We start from the raw sequence: 22323 nt of genomic DNA on the forward strand, positions 1-22323 counted from the left end.
AGAGGGAGAGAGAGAATCTCAAGCAGACTCCACACTGAGCACTGAGCACAGAGCCAAACATGGGGCTCAATTCCAGGACCCTGAGATCATGACCTGAGCTAAAACCAAGAATCTGAGCCACCCAGGTACCCTCAAAATTATATTTTAATGGGTGCATATTGAATCATTTTCTCTGCCAGACATTGTGAGAGGTGCTAAGAATGTAGAAATAACTAACAAATAGTCCCAGGGCAGCAGGAACCACCAGAGCGATGGCAGCTGTGAAGACTATTATGGGCCTGCAAAGTGAACATGGTAGGACACTAAGGACACAGACAGGGTTGTGCCTTGTGACAATCTGCTCTAACCAGAGACCCAGGGATTTCTGAGTTGTGCCCTCTGTCGCATTCACCCAGAATTCCTAGTAGAACTGGTCACAAGGGACAATAACAAGGTGAATACCCAAATACTGATATTTTGAATTATTAATTAGGTTTATCTTCTGGTGCACATCTGCAAGTGAAGATTTGTCCCATCTTCTTGGTCAACTCTTCCCTTTATAATTATGTAGTTACCTTTCTATGTCTCTGGCTTTTATGGCCTATCTTCTCTGATACTAAAATACCCATAACAGTTTTTTGGATGAGTGTTTGTCTGATATATCTTTTTCCCACCCTTTACTGTCACTATCACCACGTTTTAGGTGTGTTTCTTGTAAAATAGCATTATCTGTATTTAAAACATTCCAGATGAACATCATTGCCTTTTTAGCGGTCAAGTGTAGCATGTGACAAGCATGTTTGAGTTTTGTCCTTCTGCTTTATTGTTATCTCTCTGATTTCCTCGGCTCTGTCTTTTCCTTTTTCCCTCCTCCACTGTGTTTGGTTCCATCTCAGTTTTCCTTATCACACATTTTCCCCTCCACTGTCTTGAGACTTAAATATTTTATTTCTATTCTAATAGAGGAAGTTACCCTTAAATTTTTAACATGCGTTCTGAACTTAAAAAGCTGAAAGTTCACAATGTTTCTACCGTCCTGAATAAAACAAGCAGTTTCAATGTACATGTTACCACCGGCTAGTGTTTCAATCCAGTCTTATTTTGATAGTGTCTGAATTTTTCACTATTAGTAGTTTGTTTGTTTTTACTATCTGTGTTTGTTTAGGTTTTCCCAAGTTTACCAGTTTGTTGGCTCATCACTCTTCTTCCATCTCACCCCTCCTTCAGAATTCAATTTCCTGAAGTATATCCTGTAGTAGTCCTTTAAGTGAGGTGTTGTGTGTGTGGGGAAGGCAGTCTTTGTTTTAAAAAATGTCTATTTTCCACTTACTCTTTAATGAAGATTGTGCAGGGAGTACAATTCTTGTCTGAGAGCTATTTTCTCTTAGCACTTTGAAGACATTCTTCACGGTCTTCTGGCCTCTAGTGTTGCTGTTGAGAGTTGGCTGTCTAATTGCCAATACTTTCTGGGTGATCTCTTTTTTTTTTTTCTTTATCTGGTTGCCTTTGAGATTTTTCTCTTTATTTTTGTTACTTTACAGTTTCCCTACAATGCATCTTGCTAGAGATGTCTGTTTATCTAACCTCCCCGGACTCGTGCCGTCTCATGGCGAGGATTCGTATCTTTCATAACTTCTGGAACATTCCCAGCTGCTACTATTTGGGTATTGCCTCCACCCTTCCTTGCCAGTCTTTTCTTCTGGGTCTCACTAAATATTTGTTGAAACTCCTCCTTCCATTTTCCTTGGCTCTTAGCCTCTCTTGCATTTCCCATGTTTTTATCTGTCCGGGCTTCATCCTGACTGTTTTCCTTGACTGTTTTGCTTTTTTTATTTATTTTTTATTTTTTAATTTATGATAGTCACACAGAGAGAGAGAAAGAGAGAGGCAGAGACACAGGCAGAGGGAGAAGCAGGCTCCATGCACCGGGAGCCCGACGTGGGATTCGATCCTGGGTCTCCAGGATCACGCCCTGGGCCAAAGGCAGGCGCCAAACCGCTGCGCCACCAGGGATCCCTGTTTTGCTTTATTAACTGTCATCTGTGCCAGGTCTTCTCCCAGTCTTGCAGTGGTGGGTCCTAGCCCCAAGTGGGCATTAAACCCCAGCTTGTTACTGCCTGCATGAAATCCCAGGGCTGCCGTTAGCACAGCTTGCTCCATCCAGGTCTTACACCCTCCCCGGGCTCTTGTGGGAATAACTCACATTCTCTCTGCTCCAGAGTTGCTTCCCTCCATGCTTTCAGCATCCAGCACCTGTGGATTTTCCCTTTCTTGGTTTCAACTTCCACCATATGTTTAAAATGATTTCGTTGATATACTTATTCCAGTAGGTGTTGATATATTTGATGTATTTGTTGATATATTTCTATGGTTAGACCCAGGAGGTTGGGGAGAGATCCACTGTGTTGCCAAAAATCTTACCTTAATATGTTCATGCTGGCTGGGAAGTTAGAAAAGTCTCCAGAGAGTAAACAGAGCAGAGTGGAAGCTTCAAGAGATGAAGAGTCTCCCACATGGGTGGCTGGAGAAAAACGTTCCATCCAGAAGGAACAAGCAGCATTCCACAGGGGCTAGTTGATGGGATAATGACCGCTTGTTTGGGCTTTTTAGTTCTATAGCCCAGAATGTTTCTGACCATTTCACTGTTGAGTCTTTGGTTTCTTTCTTTCTTTCTTTCTTTCTTTCTTTCTTTCTTTCTTTCTTTCTTTCTTTCTTTTTCTTTCTTTCTTTCTTTTTTTTAAAGACTTTATTCATGAGAGTCACAGAGAGAGAAGCAGAGACATAGGCAGAGGGAGAAGCAGGCCCTCGGTGGGGAGCCCAACATGGGACTTGATCCCAGGACCCTGGGATCACGACCTGAGCCAAAGGCAGATGCTCAACCACTGAGCCAACCAGGCGCCCCAAGTCTTCAGTTTCTTTAGATTTGCATATGTTTGTTTGTTCATTTATTTGCTCAGCCAATCCACAGAGAGGTCTGGAGCCCTTACTATGGGACAGGCACTGTGTTAGGTGCTAGGGACTCATTGGAAAGGAAGACATGATCCCTTCCCTCAGAGTGCTACCTGCTGGCAGATGAGAGGACAGTCCACAGACACACCTAGGATGAAAGGAGGTGTGCAGTGTGACGGAGCCATAGGAAGAGTGGCAGGGAGGACCTCAGAAAGCTTCTCTGCAAAGGTGAGCTTTAAACAGAGACCTGAGGTGCCATGGGAAGAGCCCCAGGACGAGCAGCCCCTCCATGCCATGGTTTTTGGGGCCTCGCAGAAGTCAGTGGGCAAAAGGAAGCCAGAGGTGGGGTAGAGGGTGGACAAGAGCCTGGGAGGGAACTGGGTTTGTGGCCATTATCAAGGAGGGGTCAGGGACAGGTTTTGCATCCGATTCAAGGCCAGAGTGTGAATACTTATGTGCATTTTTATAAGGATTGCCAAATTGTTCTGTGAAAAGATAATAATGATTTATATTACCATCAACGTTGTATGAGTGTTCTAGTTTCATATTCCTTCTGGCATTGAATATTAACATAGTTTTAAAATATTGATAGCTTAAGAGGTATAAATTGGTGCCTCATTATCCTCTTAATTTATACTTCTTGGAGCAACATTGGACTTGGACATTTCTGTGAGCCTGAGCGCTGATCGTGTCTTTCCTGATGTGAATCCGCCTCATGTCCTGGCTGGGTAATGCCCTCACTGGTGTTTTCTTAAGTCAATTTTATCACCTTTTCTTTAATAATTGTTTATAATTAATTATTAAAAGATAACCCTTTTCTGTTGTAAGCAGGATACTCCCACATAGCGTTGTTCCCAGCTTGCTGCTTTCCTTTCGTTCACGTGACACCTCATCGTTGTGAAGTTTACGTTTTAATATAATCAAATACATTAATCTTCTTTTGGAATGTCTTCTGTTGCTTAATCTATAAATTCATCATTCTTGCCCAGACTTGATATAAAAACGCTTTCTACTATGCTTGTTTTTCTTATTCTTTGAAAACAAAACACTTTAATCCATCCTGACATAAGGTAGGCATCCAAATTCACATTTTTTTCCCAAATAGATAATCTGTTTTACCACCGCCACTTATTATTCTTTCCCCATTGTTTTTATTTATTTTTTTATTTTTTTATTTTTTTAAATTTTTTATTTATTTATGATAGTCACAGAGAGAGAGAGAGAGGCAGAGACACAGGCAGAGGGAGAAGCAGGCTCCATGCACCGGGAGCCCGACGTGGGATTCGATCCCGGGTCTCCAGGATCGTGCCCTGGGCCAAAGGCAGGCGCCAAACCGCTGCGCCACCCAGGGATCCTCCCCATTGTTTTTAATGCCTGCTTTGTCATACATTCAATTCTCTCCATGATTTGCTTGAATGTGTCCTTCTAGTCCGTTCTATCATTCCATCGCTCTACCTTTCTTTTGTACATGGATGTTTCTGTGCTATGCTGCTTATGCTGGTCCATCCACCTGCCCTGTTGTTTTCTGTTTCACCTTTAGAGAGAACACTGGGATTCCTGTACTATCACAGTGGTTTTCTTGAATTTAGATGGTGATTGTTGGGAATTGACCACTAATTATATTGCGTCCTAGGACTAGAGGATCTCCTGGATTTTACCATGAAAGCACTGGCACCCATGAAACAGTCATTAGAGGTGAGACTAGTGTCACCCCCAGTGGCAGTGAGTGGCACTGGCCTTGGGGTAGTGCTGTTTGCTCTCTGCCTTGCTCTCCTCTCCAGCCACTGGGAAGGTGGTACAGTGCAGAGCACAGTAGGAGGGACAATGTGGGGACAAGAACACACCTGATGTTGCTACAAGTGAGTGCCCCGAACTCCCTTTGACCTGCGCTCCCAGCGTCATGGGCCTGTGATTGTGTTGGGCAAATCCTGTATGACATTTGTATCTAAAAATGCTTGCAAATTTCACTAAAAAAAATCTGTACAAGAATGTCCTTAGCAGCCCTAGTCATAATTGACCCAAATGGGGACAGGCCTAAATGTCCTTCAGCAGGTGACCAGATAAGCAAACTCGTCCATCTATACGATGGCCTATTTCTCAGCAATAGGAAGGAATCAGCTTTCCATGCATACAACATGGATGAATCTGAGAGACATTCACAAGAAACCACTTTCAAAGGCTGCTACTGTAGGATTGTTTATATGGCATTCAGGAAAAGGCAAACCAATAGGATCAAAGAAGAGGTCGGTAGTTTCCAGGACTCAGGGTGGGGAAGGCCTCACTCCAGATGGGCAGCATGAGGAAGATTGTAGGGTGATGGAGCCACTCTGCATCTTGTGCGTGGCAGTGGCTACGTGAATCTTGTATGTGTGTTAAAACTCGTGAAAGTGTACACCAAGAGAAAAAAAAGTTCGTTTTAGTGCATCTTAATTTGAGAAATAAAATTTAAAAATACATCCTTTTTTAAAAAGGCAAACAACACAGGAAAGAATAAAGCAGGAAGTAAAATAAGATCTAAACCTTCATAATAACATGGTTTTGAGAAATGATTATTCAATTCAAGAATGGATAGTATAGGGGGAAAAAAGACATCCTTCAAATTTGTTATTTTGTAAAAAATACTCAAGGGCGTAAATTAAAAACCCTAACATCTTGGTAATAAGGCATAAAATCTTGACCCAAGTAATGTTACAGAGACTTTAAAAAGCCATTTTCCATATATATTTATATTTTAATGTAATGGTAGACTTTAATTGAACAGCTAAGTTGACCTTTATTGCTAACGTGCTGTGCTTTTCAATGTTGCCTAGCCTTTTATATAAAATACGTCTGTTAAAAATAAAATCAGTGTTTAAACATGAAGAGTGGGGTTTGAGGGAGAGCTGAGAGGATGGAATAAATGCAATGATTTGCTATGACTTGTGTATTCACTGGAGATACTTCCTCACCCATCACACAAGCAGGTTCTTGCTCAGAAACATCTTCTGGTGAGAATTTTCCCATTCATCCTGGTAACATTAACAGCCCAACAGAAGCTATATAAGCAGAAACAATAAGCCATTTAGCCCAAATTACATAAAGTGTAGAAGCAGCACCCAGTGGTATATTTTCTGTTATTGTCCAAATCTCTATGTGACATTCTGAAAAAAGCAAAACAATAGGAACAGAAGAGAGATCAGTAATTTCCAGGACTAGGAGCAGAGGACCGTGTGGCTCCAGGGGGCAGCACAGGGAGCTTTTTGGGGGGTACGGGAGCTGTTCTGTATCCTGCCATGGGTCATCATAATCTGGTCATACATTGGTCAGGGCCTAGGAAGAAAGCAGATGGACATGAGTTTATTGAAGAACCACTTACTCATGTGAGGGCAAGATTAAATGAAATGAGCAGATGTGGAAGCATTTCTCTCTCCTAGGCCTGAAAGGGCAGGAGAGGGAGCAGTTACTGAAAGGAACAAGATAGATAGCTAAAGGGGAGGTCACTGGAGGGCAGGGAAGGCCTAAGGTAGAATGTGGCCATGGCCATGCTACAGCTCAGCGGGAGGGGGCTGGGGGTATAACTAGCCTGCCTTCTCTCCTCTTGCTTTCCAGTCCCCTGAAATCTAAAGTGTTAGCTACAATTACTGCTTTTTACATAGAGCAATGGGAGAGATAGGAAGACACAGCATACGAAGGAGCTTCTAAACTCACATTACTGTAACTGGTCATAACTACAGTGTCCATTGTGTGTCCCCCTTACTTTCTCTGCCAGCATCTTGCTGGACAGTGTTGCTTACCTGCTGGGGTGCCCAACCTTCATTTCACAAGATCTCAGTGCTTGATGGTCATTTCTTCATTTGGCTGCCTCAACTGGCTTAAGGCATGATAAGTTCTCCAGAACAGCACCTTAACTGCTGGGGATTTCCTCTCAGCTGACTGTAGATGAGTCATCAGCAAGGTACCAACTGTTCTAGTAAGTCTGCTCTGGCGATGGGATATGTGGGGAGACCAGTGGGTTCTGTGGTTCTGAAGTTACTGCTACACCGTCACCACCATCAGATGAGTCCCTTAGTTCAATTCTGTGATGCGCAGGACATCCTGGTGATGCAAAAGCATTATGGAGGTCCACAGATGATGATAAATGGCAGAAGTGTTTCAATCAGAAAGGCAAATTTGTATCTGAAATTTGTCAAGACAAATCATTGCTCCCTCCATGTTGAAAGAGATCCAATGTCATCTTTGCCAGGTGACTGGAAAGCCCACCTGGATAAAGGGGACATAAAAGGGCTCAGTGTTGGCCCCTGCCATTGGCAGCCTGGGTACTTAGCTAGGCAGTAGTCAGCACAGCTTTAGTGATGAGAAGTCCCTATTTTCAAACCAATGCACAGTATCCGTTCCTGTCTCTGTGACCACTTTTGTATGGAAGCCCATGAACAAGCGCCAGATTACCTGGGCAAAGTGACAGACCTACACCTTCAGGAATAGGTCAGCTTTCCTCCTGATAATCCCCATGGATGCCTCCCAGTGGACATTACATAGGACATAAATACCTTTATAAGCTGTGCTGCTTTTCTGTGCTAGACGACAATTTACAGCCTGGGCCTTGCAGATTGCTTTTTCTTACTCGATGCCCCACTCAGAACTTCTGGGTTACCCAAGAACAGCACAGCAGATCAGAACAGCATGACAAAATTGTCTCCAAAATCCAGAGACACCCTTCAAGCATATGAGTGATGGGTGGCAAAAGGCTAATTAATTGGTTTTTCATCCTAGAGGGACTATTCCAGCATGCCTTAGACTTCTGGATCCCTAGAAACTTACCAGACTGGAAGAACTTTAAAATTCCATGGGGTTTATCTTCTTTCCCTTTCTGAGGCCTCTGGGGTATTTGTAATTTCATCCTTAGTAAATCCAGTTAATATAATATCATCATGCATTGGGCCAGCGTGTTTGTTGTCGCATACCATAACAATATATAGCTACTTGGTGGGGCATCTGGGTGGCTCAGTCAGTTGAGTGTCCAACTCTTGATTACAGCTGTGGTTGTGATCTCACGGTCATGAGATCAAGCCCCATGGTGGGCTCCATGCTCAGCATGGAATCTGCTTGAGATTCTCTCTCTCCATCTCCCTCTGCCCCTCCTCTCTGCTCACTCACCCTAAATGAGTGAATGAATGAATATATGTTCCCTCACATTATATTATGGCAGGAAGCAGGTGAGTTGACATGGTCTTGAGATAAGATTTGAAGGTATACTGATCTCCCTGCCCCCATAAAGGGAAACTTTAGAAAGAAATTGGAAAGTTAGCATTTGATACATCTATAGCTACATCACAGATGCCAGAGGCTATGCTGATTTGCATGTGTGATTGGCATCATCACAACTATCTGTTGGGTCTTCCACTTGGTCCTTCCTACTATCATAGCCCCTTATTTCATGGATCAAAGAACAAATGTGAGGGCTCTGCAGTGACTAAGAATGATTATTTCCATTATGTATTCTGATCTTGGAGAAGTAACCACAGGATGAGCTTGTAGCCTTACCAGACCCACTATGACATGGACTTAGGCTTCATCTATCCCCCATAACCCTCCACTCTGACCGAGCAGACTGTGCTGGCACTGTAGCCCTCCATGGATTATCACTAGTTCAGAGCTACTATTTAAAACCTTGAGTGGTCTCAGCGTTTTCTTTCCCTTAATGCATAGTCATTTTGGTAAATGGCTGAAGGATCTTTTAGGCAAGGTTTGAGGGAAGACTTACAGTATATGCATATGGCTATATGGTAGGGTTGTTCCTCAAAAGTATCCAGATTACCTCTTAATTAAGGGGCTCTGGGTCTGTGAATTGGTTTTGGTCTCTGTGACCTGAGCAGCAGGTCATGAATTCCCACTTTAACAATTCAAGTCAGGCTTCTGCCCATCAGACCTAGAATTTTCCCTGTATTCTGTAAATACCAGGCAGCACCTTGGTCTTTCCTAAGGACCTTGTGTTCAGATAGCTAGTGCCAGACAACTTGTGGGTTGAAACACCCTGATTATGCCCTAGCTTATTGTGGTAAGAACTCCCAAGGTGTAGCTATAGAAGGAAGTTTCCCAACTCCCAACTATGAGGACACCTCATGGCTGTTAATACGTTAACTCAACATCATAAATATCTATGAGGGGAATATGTGGGATTTTCCCAAACTTATTTGTTTGCAGAATGATGCTGGCCTAGATGGTTCTAGGAGCAATGTGCATAGCTCACCTCTACACTCTCACTAAAGTCATTGAATGTGCTTTTTCTTACCAACACACACATCATTACCTTAGAAACAAACCAATTCTAAACCATGATGCATAGGGCAAACCTACCCCAGATGAGGCAATCCAGGAAGACTTCTTGGGGAGTTGGCATTTAAGATGAGTCTTTCATTAAAGCATCAGGCATGAAGAAAGGAAGTCTGCTGGGTTGTGCAAACTTAGAGCACATCAGTCATGTTGTATTTGTTGTGGGAGGAAGAGCATCCCAGGCCAACAGACCTATGCAGAGGCTTTCATGGAAGTGGAAACTTGGTGTATTTGAAGATGGGAGGAAGGAAAACAGATTAGGGGACAGAAGTCAAAAATAGTTTAATGCTGGATGTGTTAAGTTTAAGATGCCTGTTAGAAATCCAAACTATTGATGCTGAGTAGGCTGTTGGAAGCTCAGAAAAAGAAGTCCAGGCTAGAGACAGAAATACAGGCATCAGCTTTGTTACAGATCAATGTAGATGGTACCTAAAGCCAGAGAATAGAAGAAGTTGCCAAGAGAGTGCATGTGGTTAGAGAAGAGGAGTGAGAGATGGGCGTTGTTAGCATTAGAGATTGAACGGAGGTTCATTCCCCACACTTGTTACATCTTCCTTTTGTCTCTTACCATCACCATCCCTGCCTGTCGCAGGTCTCCCCATCCTTTCAGTTCTGATGACCCTCCTCTTGGCTGAAACTTCTTGGTCCCTCTGGCTCATGGGATTAGTTTCTCCACCCTTTTTCTCTTTGCCACGTCCTCTGACAGCACCCCCTTGTTGAATGGAATCCAGACTCTTTGGAACAACATGACACATCTGTGTTTTTCTGTTCCCTTCTCCATAGATGGAGCCATGTGCTGCTGTAAGTCGAATTCATGGGATGGGAAAGTTGTATGGGAATGCTCCTGGGCACCCAACATCAGAATCCAGAGGGAGAGCTGGCTGAAGAAAAAAAAAAAAAAATCCTTGGGACATTTTTAAGACTAAAAGACTCACCTATATCTCTGTGACCTTTGGATAATGATTATTCATGTGATTTCTAGCAGAATTGGTGCTGATTTTCCAAAAATTGTTTCATTCATGTGTTTATTCATGTTGAAAAAAGCTATACAGGCTCCAACTGGAAAATAGGGGAAACCATGAAAGAAAAAGAAATTACCCATCATAACAGCCAAAGATAACTGCTACTAATATTTTAGTATGTTTTCTTACAGAATTTCTTTGTGTGCACATGTACACACACTCCATGCACATTTAACATCGTTGAGGTCATTTGAGGTACAAATTGTGGTCTGTTTACTCACACGGTATTGTATCAGGAGCATTTTTTATGTCATTAAAAAGCTGTTGAAATTAATTTTTAATGGCCACAGTATGTTTTGTTAACCCTTGAGTCAAAGGTTTAAACATTTCTAAGGTTTCCATTATATATTGCTCAAATGCACTTCAGGAAGGTGTTAATTTATTTTTACAAGGGTGGCTTGTGAGAGGCTTTTTGCTGGCGTTCCACATTGCCACTTCTAGATCCTTGAGAATCTGACAGGTGAAAGGAGAGTTCCCTACCGCTGTTTAGATTTGCGGGTCCTTGGTTGATGTTGTGCTTGCACATTTTTCATGTTTAAAAGTCTTACATACTTTCTCTGTGAGTAATTATTCATCCATGTCCTCTAACCATCTTCTATTTAAAAATGTTTTACTCGAATATAAGTTACATAAAACAAAATTCATTCTCAAGGGCATAGTTTAATGAATTTGGCAATTATATCTATTTATCTAACCCCTGCCACAGTCAATATATAGAATACTTCCCTGACCCTACAATTCTACTCTTGGCCCTTTGTAACCAACCCCCTTCACTGACCTTCAGCTCCAGCAACCACTGATCATTCTATATCATTGTCAGTATAGTTTTCACTTTTCTAGGAGTTCTCATAAATGGAATAATACAGGATGTACTCTTTTGTGTTGGACTACTTTCCTCAATTACCATGTTTTTTTAAAAAAAGATTTTGTTTATTTATTTGAGATAGAGGGAGAGCAAGAGAGTGAGAGAGGGTGAAAGAGAGAGACTGCCTAAGCAGTGGGAAAGCAGGCTCCCTGCTGAACAGAGTGCCCAATGCAGGGCTCAATCCCAGGACCCCAGGATCATGACCTGAGCCAAAGGCAGACACTTAACTGACTGCACCACCTAGGTACCCCCTCACTTACCATGTTTTTAAGATTCATCCATCTTGTTACATATCCTAACATTTCTAATTGTTATTGTCATTATTTGCTTACCACAATTTGCTAATCCATTCACCATTTGACAATTGGGTTATTTTCAGTTTGGGGTCATTACAGAAGATGTTTTGTAAACATTTACATACAGTTATTGGTGTGGATACATGTTTCCATTTCTCTTGGGTAAATACCTAGTAATAAAATTGCTGGATTGTAGGCTTGAGTGTATGTTTAGTTTATGAGACAGTGTCAAACTTTTTTCCAAAGTAACTGTACCATTTTGCAGTTCTGTCAATAACATGTAAGAATTCCAGAGGCTTTACATCTTCATTAATGCTTGGTATTGCCAATCTTCTTAATTTTACCTGTTTGAGTAGTGTGTAAAGATATTGAATTCTGCTTTAATTTGCATTGTCCTGATGACTAATAATGTTGCACCTATTTTCATGTTATCATTGGCCATTTATATATATTCTTTTTAAAAGTTTATATACAGGGCAGTCCGGGTGGCTCAGCGGTTTAGCGCCTGTCTTCAGCCCAGGATGTGATCCTGGAGTCCCAGGATCGAGTCCCATGTCGGGCTCCCTACGTGGAGCCTGCTTCTCCCTCTGCCTGTGTCTCTGCCTCTCTCTGTGTCTCTCATGAATAAAAAAAAAAAAATACAGAGGACGCCCGGGTGGCTCAGTGGTTGAGTGTTTGCCTTTGGCTCAGGGCGTGATTCCAGGGTCCAGAGATCAAGTCCTGCATCAGGCTCCTTGGAGGGAGCCTGCTTCTCCCTCTGCCTATGTCTCTACCTTTCTCTCTGTGTCTTTCATGAATAAATAAATAAATAAATAAATAAATAAATAAATAAATAATCTTTTTAAAAAAGTATATGTACAAATCTTTTGTCCATTTTATTGTATGGTTTATGTCCCTATTATTGATTTGTAAGAGTTTTTTACATATCCTAGATATGATTTCTTTGTTAGCTACATATGTTTATGTATTTACCTTCGGTGTGGCTTGCTTTTCTTTTTTCTTAGCTCTATTTTGAAGTACAAAAGTTTTTAATTTTAATGAAGTCTGTTTTATCTACTTAAAAATCTGTTACAGATAATTTTTATGGGATATCCATTTCAGTTGATTTTTGTGTATGGTGTGAAGTAAGGGTGGAGGTTCACTCGGTTTCTGTCTAGATATTCAGCTGTTCCAGCATCATTTGTTGAAAAGGCTGCCATTTCTCTGATGAACTATTTTGCACCTTTATTGAAAATCAACTGATTATATAAGTGTGAGTAGATTTCTGGACTCTGTCTCTTCCATTATTCTATAAGTTTATTCTCACATCAATATCACATGGTCTTGACTACTGTAGCTAAATAGTTAAGTCTTTTATTTTTATTTATTTATGATAGTCACACAGAGAGAGAGAGAGAGGCAGAGACACAGGCAGAGGGAGAAGCAGGCTCCATGCACCAGGAGCCTGATGTGGGATTCGATCCCGGGTCTCCAGGATTGCACCCTGGGCCAAAGGCAGGCCCCAAACCACTGCGCCACCCAGGGATCCCTAAATAGTTAAGTCTTAAAATAAGGTGTGCAACTCCTCCAGACTTGTTCTTCCCTTTCAAAATTGTTTGACTATTCTAGAGTCTTTGCCTTTCTATGCATTTTAGAATCAGTTTCTCAATATGCTAAAAAAAAAAAAAAAAAAAAGCCTGTTAGGAATTTAATTGTGAATATAGTGGGGAGAATTGCCACATTAACCATATTCAGTTTTCTACTCCATGGACATGGTATATCTTTCCATTTATTTAGGTGTTTAATTTCCCTAGGCAAGATTTTGTTTATAATGCTCAAATCTTATGTATTATATTTATTCCTAAGTATTTTTATGCAGTTGCAAATGAAATGTTTTAAAATTTCATTTTCTAATTATTCATGGCCAATAATTAGAAATACAATGAATTTTGTATATTAACTTAGAACTCTGTGACCTTACTAAATTCACTGGTTAGTTCAAATGTCTTCTTAATAGATTTTCTAGTGTTTTGAAATACAGTCCTTTTGCTTGCAAATAAAGGCAAGCTTGTATCTTCCTTTGCAATCTTTATCCCTTTTTTTTTTTCTTGATTTATTTTACTGGGTGATACATTAAGTCCAATGCTGAATCCAAATGGCAAAATTAGACATCTTTACCTTTTTCTGATATGATTTTAGGTAGAAAGCATTCTATCTTACACCATAGTGTGATGTTAGCCATGGATTTCTTATAGATGCCCTTTATTAGGTTAAGGGAATCCTTTCTATTCCTATTTTGTTGAAATTTTTTTTTTCACATGTGTGTTTTTGTCAAATGATTTTTCTGCATCTACTCTGATATCATGTCATTTTCTTCCATTATTCTATTAAATAGTGAATTACATTGATTGACTTCAAAATGTTAGGCCAACTTGCATCTGGAATTAAACCCCACTTCATCATAATATAGTATCCTTTTTGTATATTTGCTTTTATTTGGTATAATTTTGTTAAAAATTTTTTGGCATCTTTTTTCATGTGATATTTGTCTAAAGTTGCCCTTTCTTGTAAAATACTTCCCTCAGTTTGGGATCAGATTAACACTGACCTTGGAAAATTGGTTGAGAAATGTTTTCTTCCTCTCTACTTTCTAACCAGCATTATTTATTTTCCTTATATGTTTGGTAAAATTCACTTGAGAAGCCATTTAGGTCTGAAGTTTTCTTTCTGGGAATGTTTTAAATTAAAAAAATTAAATATGGAATTATTCAAGTGTTCTGTTTCTTCTCAGGTCATTTTTGGTAATTTGTGTTTTTTCAACACATTCCATTTCATCTTAATTGTCAAATGTATTGACAAAGCTATTCATAATATTCCGTCATTATCCTTTTTTTTTTTTTTTAAGATTTTGTTTATTCATGAGAGACACAGAGTGAGAGAGGCAGAGATACAGGCAGAGGGAGAAGCAGGCTCCATGGAGGGAGCCCAATGCAGGACTGGATCCCCGGCCCCCAGGATCACACCCTGGGCCAAAGGCAGGCACTACCGCTGAACCACCCAGGCTGCCCTCCCTCATTATCCTTTTAAAAAATAACCATTTTATTTCAGAACAGTTTTATATTTATATAATTATTATGAAGATAGTGCAGAGAATTTTCATATACCCCACACCCAGTTTCCCCTATTATTAACATCTTACATTAGTATGGTACATTTTTCACAGTTAATGAACTAATATTGATGTATTGATGTAACTAATATTATGTTAATAGTGGTAACTATTTTGTTAGTCCATACTTTATTCATCTTCCCTCAGTTTTCCCCTAATACCTTTTTCTGTTCCAGGATATCACCTAGGATACCCCATTACATTTAGTAGTCATGTGTCCTTAAGCTTATCTTGGTTCTGACACTTTCTCAGACTTTTCTTGTTTTTTAATGACCTTGCTAGTTTCGAGGATCTTTGGTCAGATATTTTATAAAATGTCCTCAACTGGAATTTTACTGATTAGACTGGGGTAATGTGTTTTTCGAAGACCACAGAGGTAAAGTATCATTCTTGTCACATCGTATCAAGGATGCATGGTATCAATATGACTTGTCACTGTTGAGGTTGACCTTGACCATGTGGCTTAAGATAGTGTCCTTTTATTTTCAACCTATCTATGTCTTTATATTAAATGTGCCTTTTGGGGTTCCTGGGTAGCTCAGTCAGTTAAGCGTCTGAGCCTTGATTTGGGCTTGGGTTATGATCTCAGGGTCTTGGGATTGAGCCCCACATTGGGCTCCAACTGAGTGTGGAGCTTGATTAAGATTTTCACTACTTCTCTTTCTGCTCCCTCCCCACCATCACACATGTGCTCACTCTCTTAAAAACAAAAACGAACAACAACAGAATAAAAACCACAGTGCCTTTTTTGTAAATGCATAAATTTGGATCTTTAAAAAAATCCAATTCAAATGTTTAGTCCATTAATATTTAAAGTAATTATTGATATATTTGGATTTGGGTTTTCCGGTTTTTTTTTCTTTGTTTGTTTGTTTGTTTTGCTTTTTGTTTGGTCTTCAGATTTGTTTTCTTCTTTTCAGATATTGGAATTTTTTTAGAACTCAATTTTAATTTTCTTATGGTCTTTTTACCTATACATCTTTGTATAATTTTTCATGGGGATTATAGTATACATTTTTACTGCTCTCAGCCTGTGTACAGTTAATACTGTACCACTTCACATAAATTGTTGAACCTACATAAGCAATATGGGTCTACATTCTGCCCCCCATGTCTTTTATACTGTGGGTACTATATGTATTATACCTACCTATGTAATAAACGTCACAAAACAATGTTATTTCTTTTTTGCTTTAAATAACTATGAATAAATTAAGAAGAGTTTGGGCAGCCCAGGTGGCTCAGCAGTTTAGCGCCACCTTCAGCCCAGGGTGTGATCCTGGAGACCTGGGATTGAGTCCCACATCAGGCTCCCTGCATGGAGCCTGCTTCTCCCTCTACCTGTGTCTCTGCCTCTTTCTCTCTGTCTCTCTCTCTCTCTGTGTCTTTCATGAATAATAAATTAAAAAATTAAGAGTTTGAAAAGCAAAAAAAAAAAAATAGCCTTTTGTATTTTTTCAAATATTTACCATTCTGATACTTTCCTCATTCTTTTAAGAAGAGTTGAGGTCTTCATCTGCTATCATTTTCCTTCAACCTAAAGAACTTCTTTTATTGAGTTACTGGCTCACTATAGATGGACTCCCTTAGCTTTCTTTTATTTAGAAATGTCTTCATTTATCCTTCATTTTTGAAGGATATTTTCTTAGATGAAAAATTCTTGAGTAACATTTTTTTTTTCTTTTAGCACTTGGTAATGTTGTTCCACTTCTTTTGGCTTCCATGATTTTGGATGAGAAGTCATCTGTTAAATTGTCCTCTTGCATGTAATGAGTAATTTTTCTCTTGTTGCATTCAAGATTTACTCTTTGAATTTGACTTTGTAATCTTGGCATGGCCTTTTTCATGTGCATTCTACTTGGTTTTTGTTGAACATCTTCAATCTGTAAATGGATAACCTTTAATCAAATTTGGGGAAATTTTGGCCTGTCTTTTTTTTTTTTAATTTATTTTTATTTTTATTTTTATTTTTTTATTTTTATTTATTTATTTATGATAATCACACAGAGAGAGATGAGAGAGAGGCAGAGACACAGGCAGAGGGAGAAGCAGGCTCCATGCACCGGGAGCCCGACGTGGGATTCGATCCCGGGTCCCCAGGATCGCGCCCTGGGCCAAAGGCAGGCGCCAAACTGCTGCGCCACCCAGGGATCCCGGCCTTTCTGTCTTTAAATATTCTTTTCTGCTCCATTCTTTTTCTTTTTTAAGATTTTATTTATTTATTCATGAGAGACACAGAGAGAGGCAGAGACACAGGCAGAGGGAGAAGCAGGCTCCATGCAGGGAGCCCAATGTGGGACTTGATCTCGGAACTCCAGGACCACTCCCCAAGCCTAAGGCAGACACCCAACCACTGAGCTACTCAGGTGTCCCTTTTTTCTGCCCCATTCATTCTTTCCTCTCCTTATGTGATTCCAATTGCATGTATGTCAGACTTTTCTCCCTAGTAATGTTCCATTTTCCTATCTTTAAAATATGTTCTATAATTTTTTATTTTTATTTTTTAAAGATTTGCTTATTTATAAGAGAGAGTGCTTGTGCACTTGCACGCACTTGAGCAGAAGGAGGGGCAGAGGGAGAGAGTATCCTTAAGCAGACTGTCCATTGAGGATGGAGTCCTATATGGGCTCAATCTCATGACTCTGAGATCATGATCTGAGCTGAAATCAAGAGTCAGCCACTCAACCAAATAAGCTACCCAGGTGCCCCAATCTATTCTATAATTTTAGATTCATTCCTCAACATCTTGAATATTAAATTGTGAAGACTCTAAATTTTGTTATTATTTTTGCAGTGAATGTTGTTTCTCTTGTTTTACTAGGCAGTTATTTTGGTTGGTCTCCTACTACATACCGTTTCTTAGGTGGCAATTTGGATCTTAGTTCATATCTTTTGTATATAAGCAATTTTGAGTAGGTTCTGATCATGTGAGATTCAGAGCCAGTCAGAAATGTGGTAGGACAGAATTTGGGGATCCCTCTCTGTTTTTTTCTCTTCAGGATTTCCTCTTTCTCTCTAGAGGTTATGGTTCACCTGGGTTTGGACTTCAAGTGTTCCAGAACAAACTTTTTTACTGGTGCCCTTGCCACCCCTCATGCTGCATGTGTAGCACCAGGCTGAAAGCATTGAAAATACCCATCACAACTCCACTCCTCTCAGCATGGATTGTCTACCAGAGTGTGCCCACTTCTGTTCACTCTGTAGCTGCTTTTGGTATTACACCCAGAGTTTATTGTGGCTGTCTGCAGGGGGATTGGTCTAGTAGGATCTTACTCCACTATTACTGGGAAGGGAAATAAAGTTTTAGTTTTTTTATATTAATTTGTACAAACAATGTTTTAAGAAAATCACCATTTTGTTATACGTAATAATAGATAATTTTTGCAAGTCTGGCTCTTAAATGTTCCAATATTTCTGGCATATGGATTTTTTTTTATGTTGACATTATTAACTGGGGAAGTTTGTGATTCCCCCTCTTTAATGTTGCTTAAAAACCCATTCTTATTCCAACACTAGGTGAGTAGGTACATGGATTTTCCTTTTTTAATGGTCCTAGCATTTATGTTTTCGCTTCTTCATCTATTTTGAATTTAATTTAGTATATCATACGAAGATCTAATTTGATTTTTTTCCCAAAGAGTAAGGTAATTTCCTAAACATAATATACGAAGCTGATTCTACTTTTAATGGTAGGCACAGTGTTTCCATTATAGAAAATTAATTTCTAACTTGCTCAAATTTAAGATGAAAATATATAGTATTAACAAACTATCAAAATCTTAGGCAACGTGAGGAAGGCAGGCTGGGGACAAATGATGAAATTGTGTCGTATGTAAGCAGCAGGGCATTAGGCCACTGTCACAGTGTACTTATTGATGTTGCCATGTATACCTAATGAAAATCAACCAATCAATCAATCAATCAGTTAATATCTTTCTTTCTCATGAATACGTATATGATGCTAAGATCAGAAGTGGAAGTAATAACCATTTATCAAGCATTAGGTGCTATAATCACAATCATGATCAAAGTGCTATGCAAGTTTTAAATGCTAATAATATTAATCCTTAGTGATAAATGCTATAAAGGAAGGAGGCATAGTGCCTCCTTATAAGACAAGGTAATAGAGCAAAGAGCCCTGGTTATGGAAATCAGAGAATGCTTTCTTGAGAAAGTAATGAATAAGTTGAACTTAAAAGAGGTGCAGAATTAACTAAAGCATGGGAAGCAGGGTGGGGAGTGTGGCAATTGGCAAAGGAAGCAGCAAACGTAAGGGACCTAGGATGAGGAAGAGCACAACCCTTCTGAAGAACCAAAGGGCCAGCATGGCTGTATGACTGTGTGTGTGCGTGCATGTACACATGCACATGCACACTTGCACTTTCTCATGTGGCTCACATTTGATCTACATGAGACCAGTTTCCTTACAGCCACGAAATTTAGCAATCAAAACAGGGTGGTCCGTCTTGTGGTGTCTCCTGCTTCTGCGTCTCACGCTGTTGTTTAAGGATCTCAGCCTAAATACTTTTTGCTCCCCTGTTATGGAAGTGTGGATGATGCGTAGTATAAGCCACATGGACAGTAGAGAAGGGTGTGCTGGTGATCCAGTACTGCAGGAGGGGCTTGTTGATCTAGCAGCTTTAATCCTTATAGCAACCCTCCCAGTAGTAAGGGAGGGTTCTCATCATTTTATAGATGAGAAAAATAGACAATTAGAGTAGTAAGCAACTTGTCTGGGGTTGCATAGGTAAGGAACAAAGGAGCAGGGACTCGCACTTTGGTCTTTTCTGAGCTCTCATCAGGTTGCTCCCGCTGGCATCTTGCTCTGCTGAAATCCCTGGGCCCTGAATGATGGGGCCACGTTAACTTTGGCCATTTGCTCTTGGAACAATTTTCCGGGTACTTATTCTTGCTGAGATTTAAAATCTGTACTGGTTTTCAATTGCTACCATAACAAAATAGCACAAGCCTAGGGGAGAAGTGAGGAGTCTGTTTCTTGTCTTTTCCAGCGTCTAGAAGCACCTGTGTTCCTGGGCATGTGGCCCTTCCTGCATCTGCAGCCTCCTCTTTGGCCTCTCCCCTGTCCTCATATCTTTTTCTAGCTGCAGCTGGGAGAAACACTCTGATTTTAAGAACTCCTATGATTAGATTGGCCACCTGGTAAGCTGGGTGCTCTCCCATGTCCACATCCACATCCTTAATAGCATCTGCAGAGTTCTTTTTGCCCTTTGAGGTCACACTCACAGATCCCAGGAATCAGTATGTGCATGCCTTGGGCCTTTATGTGGCCTCCCACAGTGACTGAGCTCTCCAGATAGTGACTCTGAAAGAACTATTTGGTGGACAGGAGAATTTTATTCAAATTGCTTTGTTTCTTCCTTCAGCGTCTGCTACTGCTAAGGGAATACAGAGACATGGAGATGTAGAATGAGTTTGATTTTCCTTGCTTTTTGAAAGTCAATTTATAGTAAAATTTTACTAAATTATTTTGTTTACCTTAGATTTGAAACTTCATATAAATTCATTTCCTGTCATCTTCAATTCATTATCAAGCAACTAATCCATGCAGCAAAATGGAAAAAATGTTTAAAATAATACATGTTTTTTAAATCTAGATTTGGACTTAAAACCACCACCAAAATCAATTGGAAACAATTTCTAACATCACTTTATGAACCCCAGTGGTTGGAAGTCAACAATACAGTTCCTCCGACAAAAAGAAATAGGTATGTTAAAAAAAAACAAAAACTAAATTTTATTTACACATATTTGAATTACTTTTTCTTCATTTTTTTTTTTTGAATAACAAATTAGTCTTCATTGCATAATCATGAACTTTACAAAGTGATTTATAGTTTGTCAGTTATTTCCCATACGGTATTCCTATTTAAAATGGCCTTAAGCTATAAGGTGGGTATACTTATAGTTTCTAATTAAGGAAATAAGACTATAAGGGTCTTAACTAGATCTGCTCAGTGAGTGGAGGCAGAAACGGAGCTTGAATGTTTTAGGTATGCATATCAACACTGCCAACGTTATACTGAGCTTTAAGTGTATTCTTGGAAAATTTGGGAAGCGTGCTTGGTTAAGTGTTCTTTAGAAAGGAACAATCCACGTTCACTTGCTTCCTGACCCCTCTCTGCATGATGCAGGTATTGCAGGTCAGGGAGGATTATTTGCCTTGAGCACCATTATTTCTATTTTCATTCTAATGTCTTTTTTTTTTTTTTTTTTTTTTGAGGGCAGACAAGTATTTTATTTTTTTCTTTTTCTTTTTCTTTTTTTTCTTTTCTTTTTCTTTTCCTTTGTACTTTAATGTCTATTATAACTTCAGATTTATATGATCACATAAACTGCGATAGGGCCCAAAATATTAAAAAAGTACTTAATAATATGACATTTTAGAATTTAGGCTTTTGCTCTAAGAAGTATTTTGTTTATGTTGATGTGTGTCCTGTATTGATCGTCCTATATAAATCTTAAAGGAAAAAACAGGCTTTTTATAATCTTGGCACGTTCATTGAAAGCACTATGCTCTATTGTAAAGTAAAATATACCACAGAGTTAATTCCCATTTCACTAGGTCCTATTCCTGTCTCACGGATTTATGAATATTTGATGAACTGCCCTGGTTACCAGCCTTCTAGGTATTTAGAGCTCCCTCCCCACCCCCCACACCCCCATTCCAATCCCTGAGATGCAACTCTCGGAGTTTATTTCTTAAGTGAAGTTACTTCTATTTTTGTGCGGGGTGGGGGGGCGTTTAAAATGATTTTCTTATCTGAAAGATAGGAAAGAATTAAAATTTGAATTTTATTTACTTTGAAACAGTGTTTCTCAACTAGAGGCAACCCTGGCCCCCTAGGAGATCTTTAGCAATTTCCTGAGACATTTTGGTTGTCACAGCTGGGATGGGGATACTACTGATACCTAGCAGGTATAGGCCAGGGATACCACTAAACATCCCATAGTGCATGAGACAGTCCCCACCCCCCCCCATAGAACTATGGGGCCCCAACATCAGTGGTATTGTAGAAGGTAATAATTACCGCAGCAGTCTCCCTTCATTCCTATGCTAGTGATCTGTAGAAAAAAGGCTCCGTGAGTCACATGAGCAACTCAGAGTCATGAATTCTGCTACTTTTATGTTTCTTAAAAATGGTAGTAGGTGTGTGTGTTTATAAGTTTTTATACAACTGGAAAAAGCTAAGATGGCTGTGTGGATGCAGCAATAAAATCCCCCCAACAAATTTGAGAATGGTTCAGCTGATTCACCATCATTCTTTGCTTGGTGGGAAATGTCATCCTGTCCCACTGAACACTGAAAACCAGAGGCTGACGGAGGCATCTGTAGTTTCATATTACAGGATTCTGCAGCCAGCCCTCTTCTGATCAGAGTCCAGAGTAAAGTTGGCTTTGGTCTCCAGAGTGGATGGTCATAAGCCTTCAGGGGCACATGTGTAGGCTGATGGCTCTGCACTCAGGGGATGGATGGAAGGGGCAAGAAAAGGAGAGAGTTCCAATAATGTAGGTGGCTGTGGCCCTTTTCAACAGAGAAGGGAAGGCTGTGAAGGTTGACATTCCCACTACTTTAACATGGGAAGTGTGTGCCCAGTTATCATGTAGGTGAGTGTGCCTCAGGATACTGCCCATACACACAGGGAGGTGATGGTCTCAGCAGTGACCATACTCTCTTTCCTGGTCTCTCTCTCTCTTTCTCTCTCTTTTTATGAGAGAGAGCACGAGTGAGCAGGG

The 22323-nt window shown here is 40.0% G+C and overlaps 1 protein-coding gene across 8 annotated transcripts in view; it reads left to right on the forward strand.

Moving 5' to 3' along the window:
• The window catches only part of EFCAB6 (EF-hand calcium binding domain 6), a 243750-nt gene that overhangs the window by 85319 nt on the left and 136108 nt on the right, over nt 1-22323 (forward strand). For all 8 annotated transcript variants that reach the window (XR_011997867.1, XR_011997868.1, XR_011997869.1 and 5 more), the window contains one exon: nt 20184-20294. Coding sequence is in view for 5 of the 8 variants with exons in the window: in XM_026017432.2 (XP_025873217.2) it covers nt 20184-20294 (111 nt within the window). In the remaining 3 variants the exon portion in view is untranslated. The remainder of the gene's footprint in view (nt 1-20183; nt 20295-22323) is intronic.

The sequence above is a fragment of the Vulpes vulpes genome, chromosome 16 (assembly GCF_048418805.1).
Source record: "Vulpes vulpes isolate BD-2025 chromosome 16, VulVul3, whole genome shotgun sequence".
Taxonomy (NCBI): Eukaryota; Metazoa; Chordata; class Mammalia; order Carnivora; family Canidae; genus Vulpes; species Vulpes vulpes.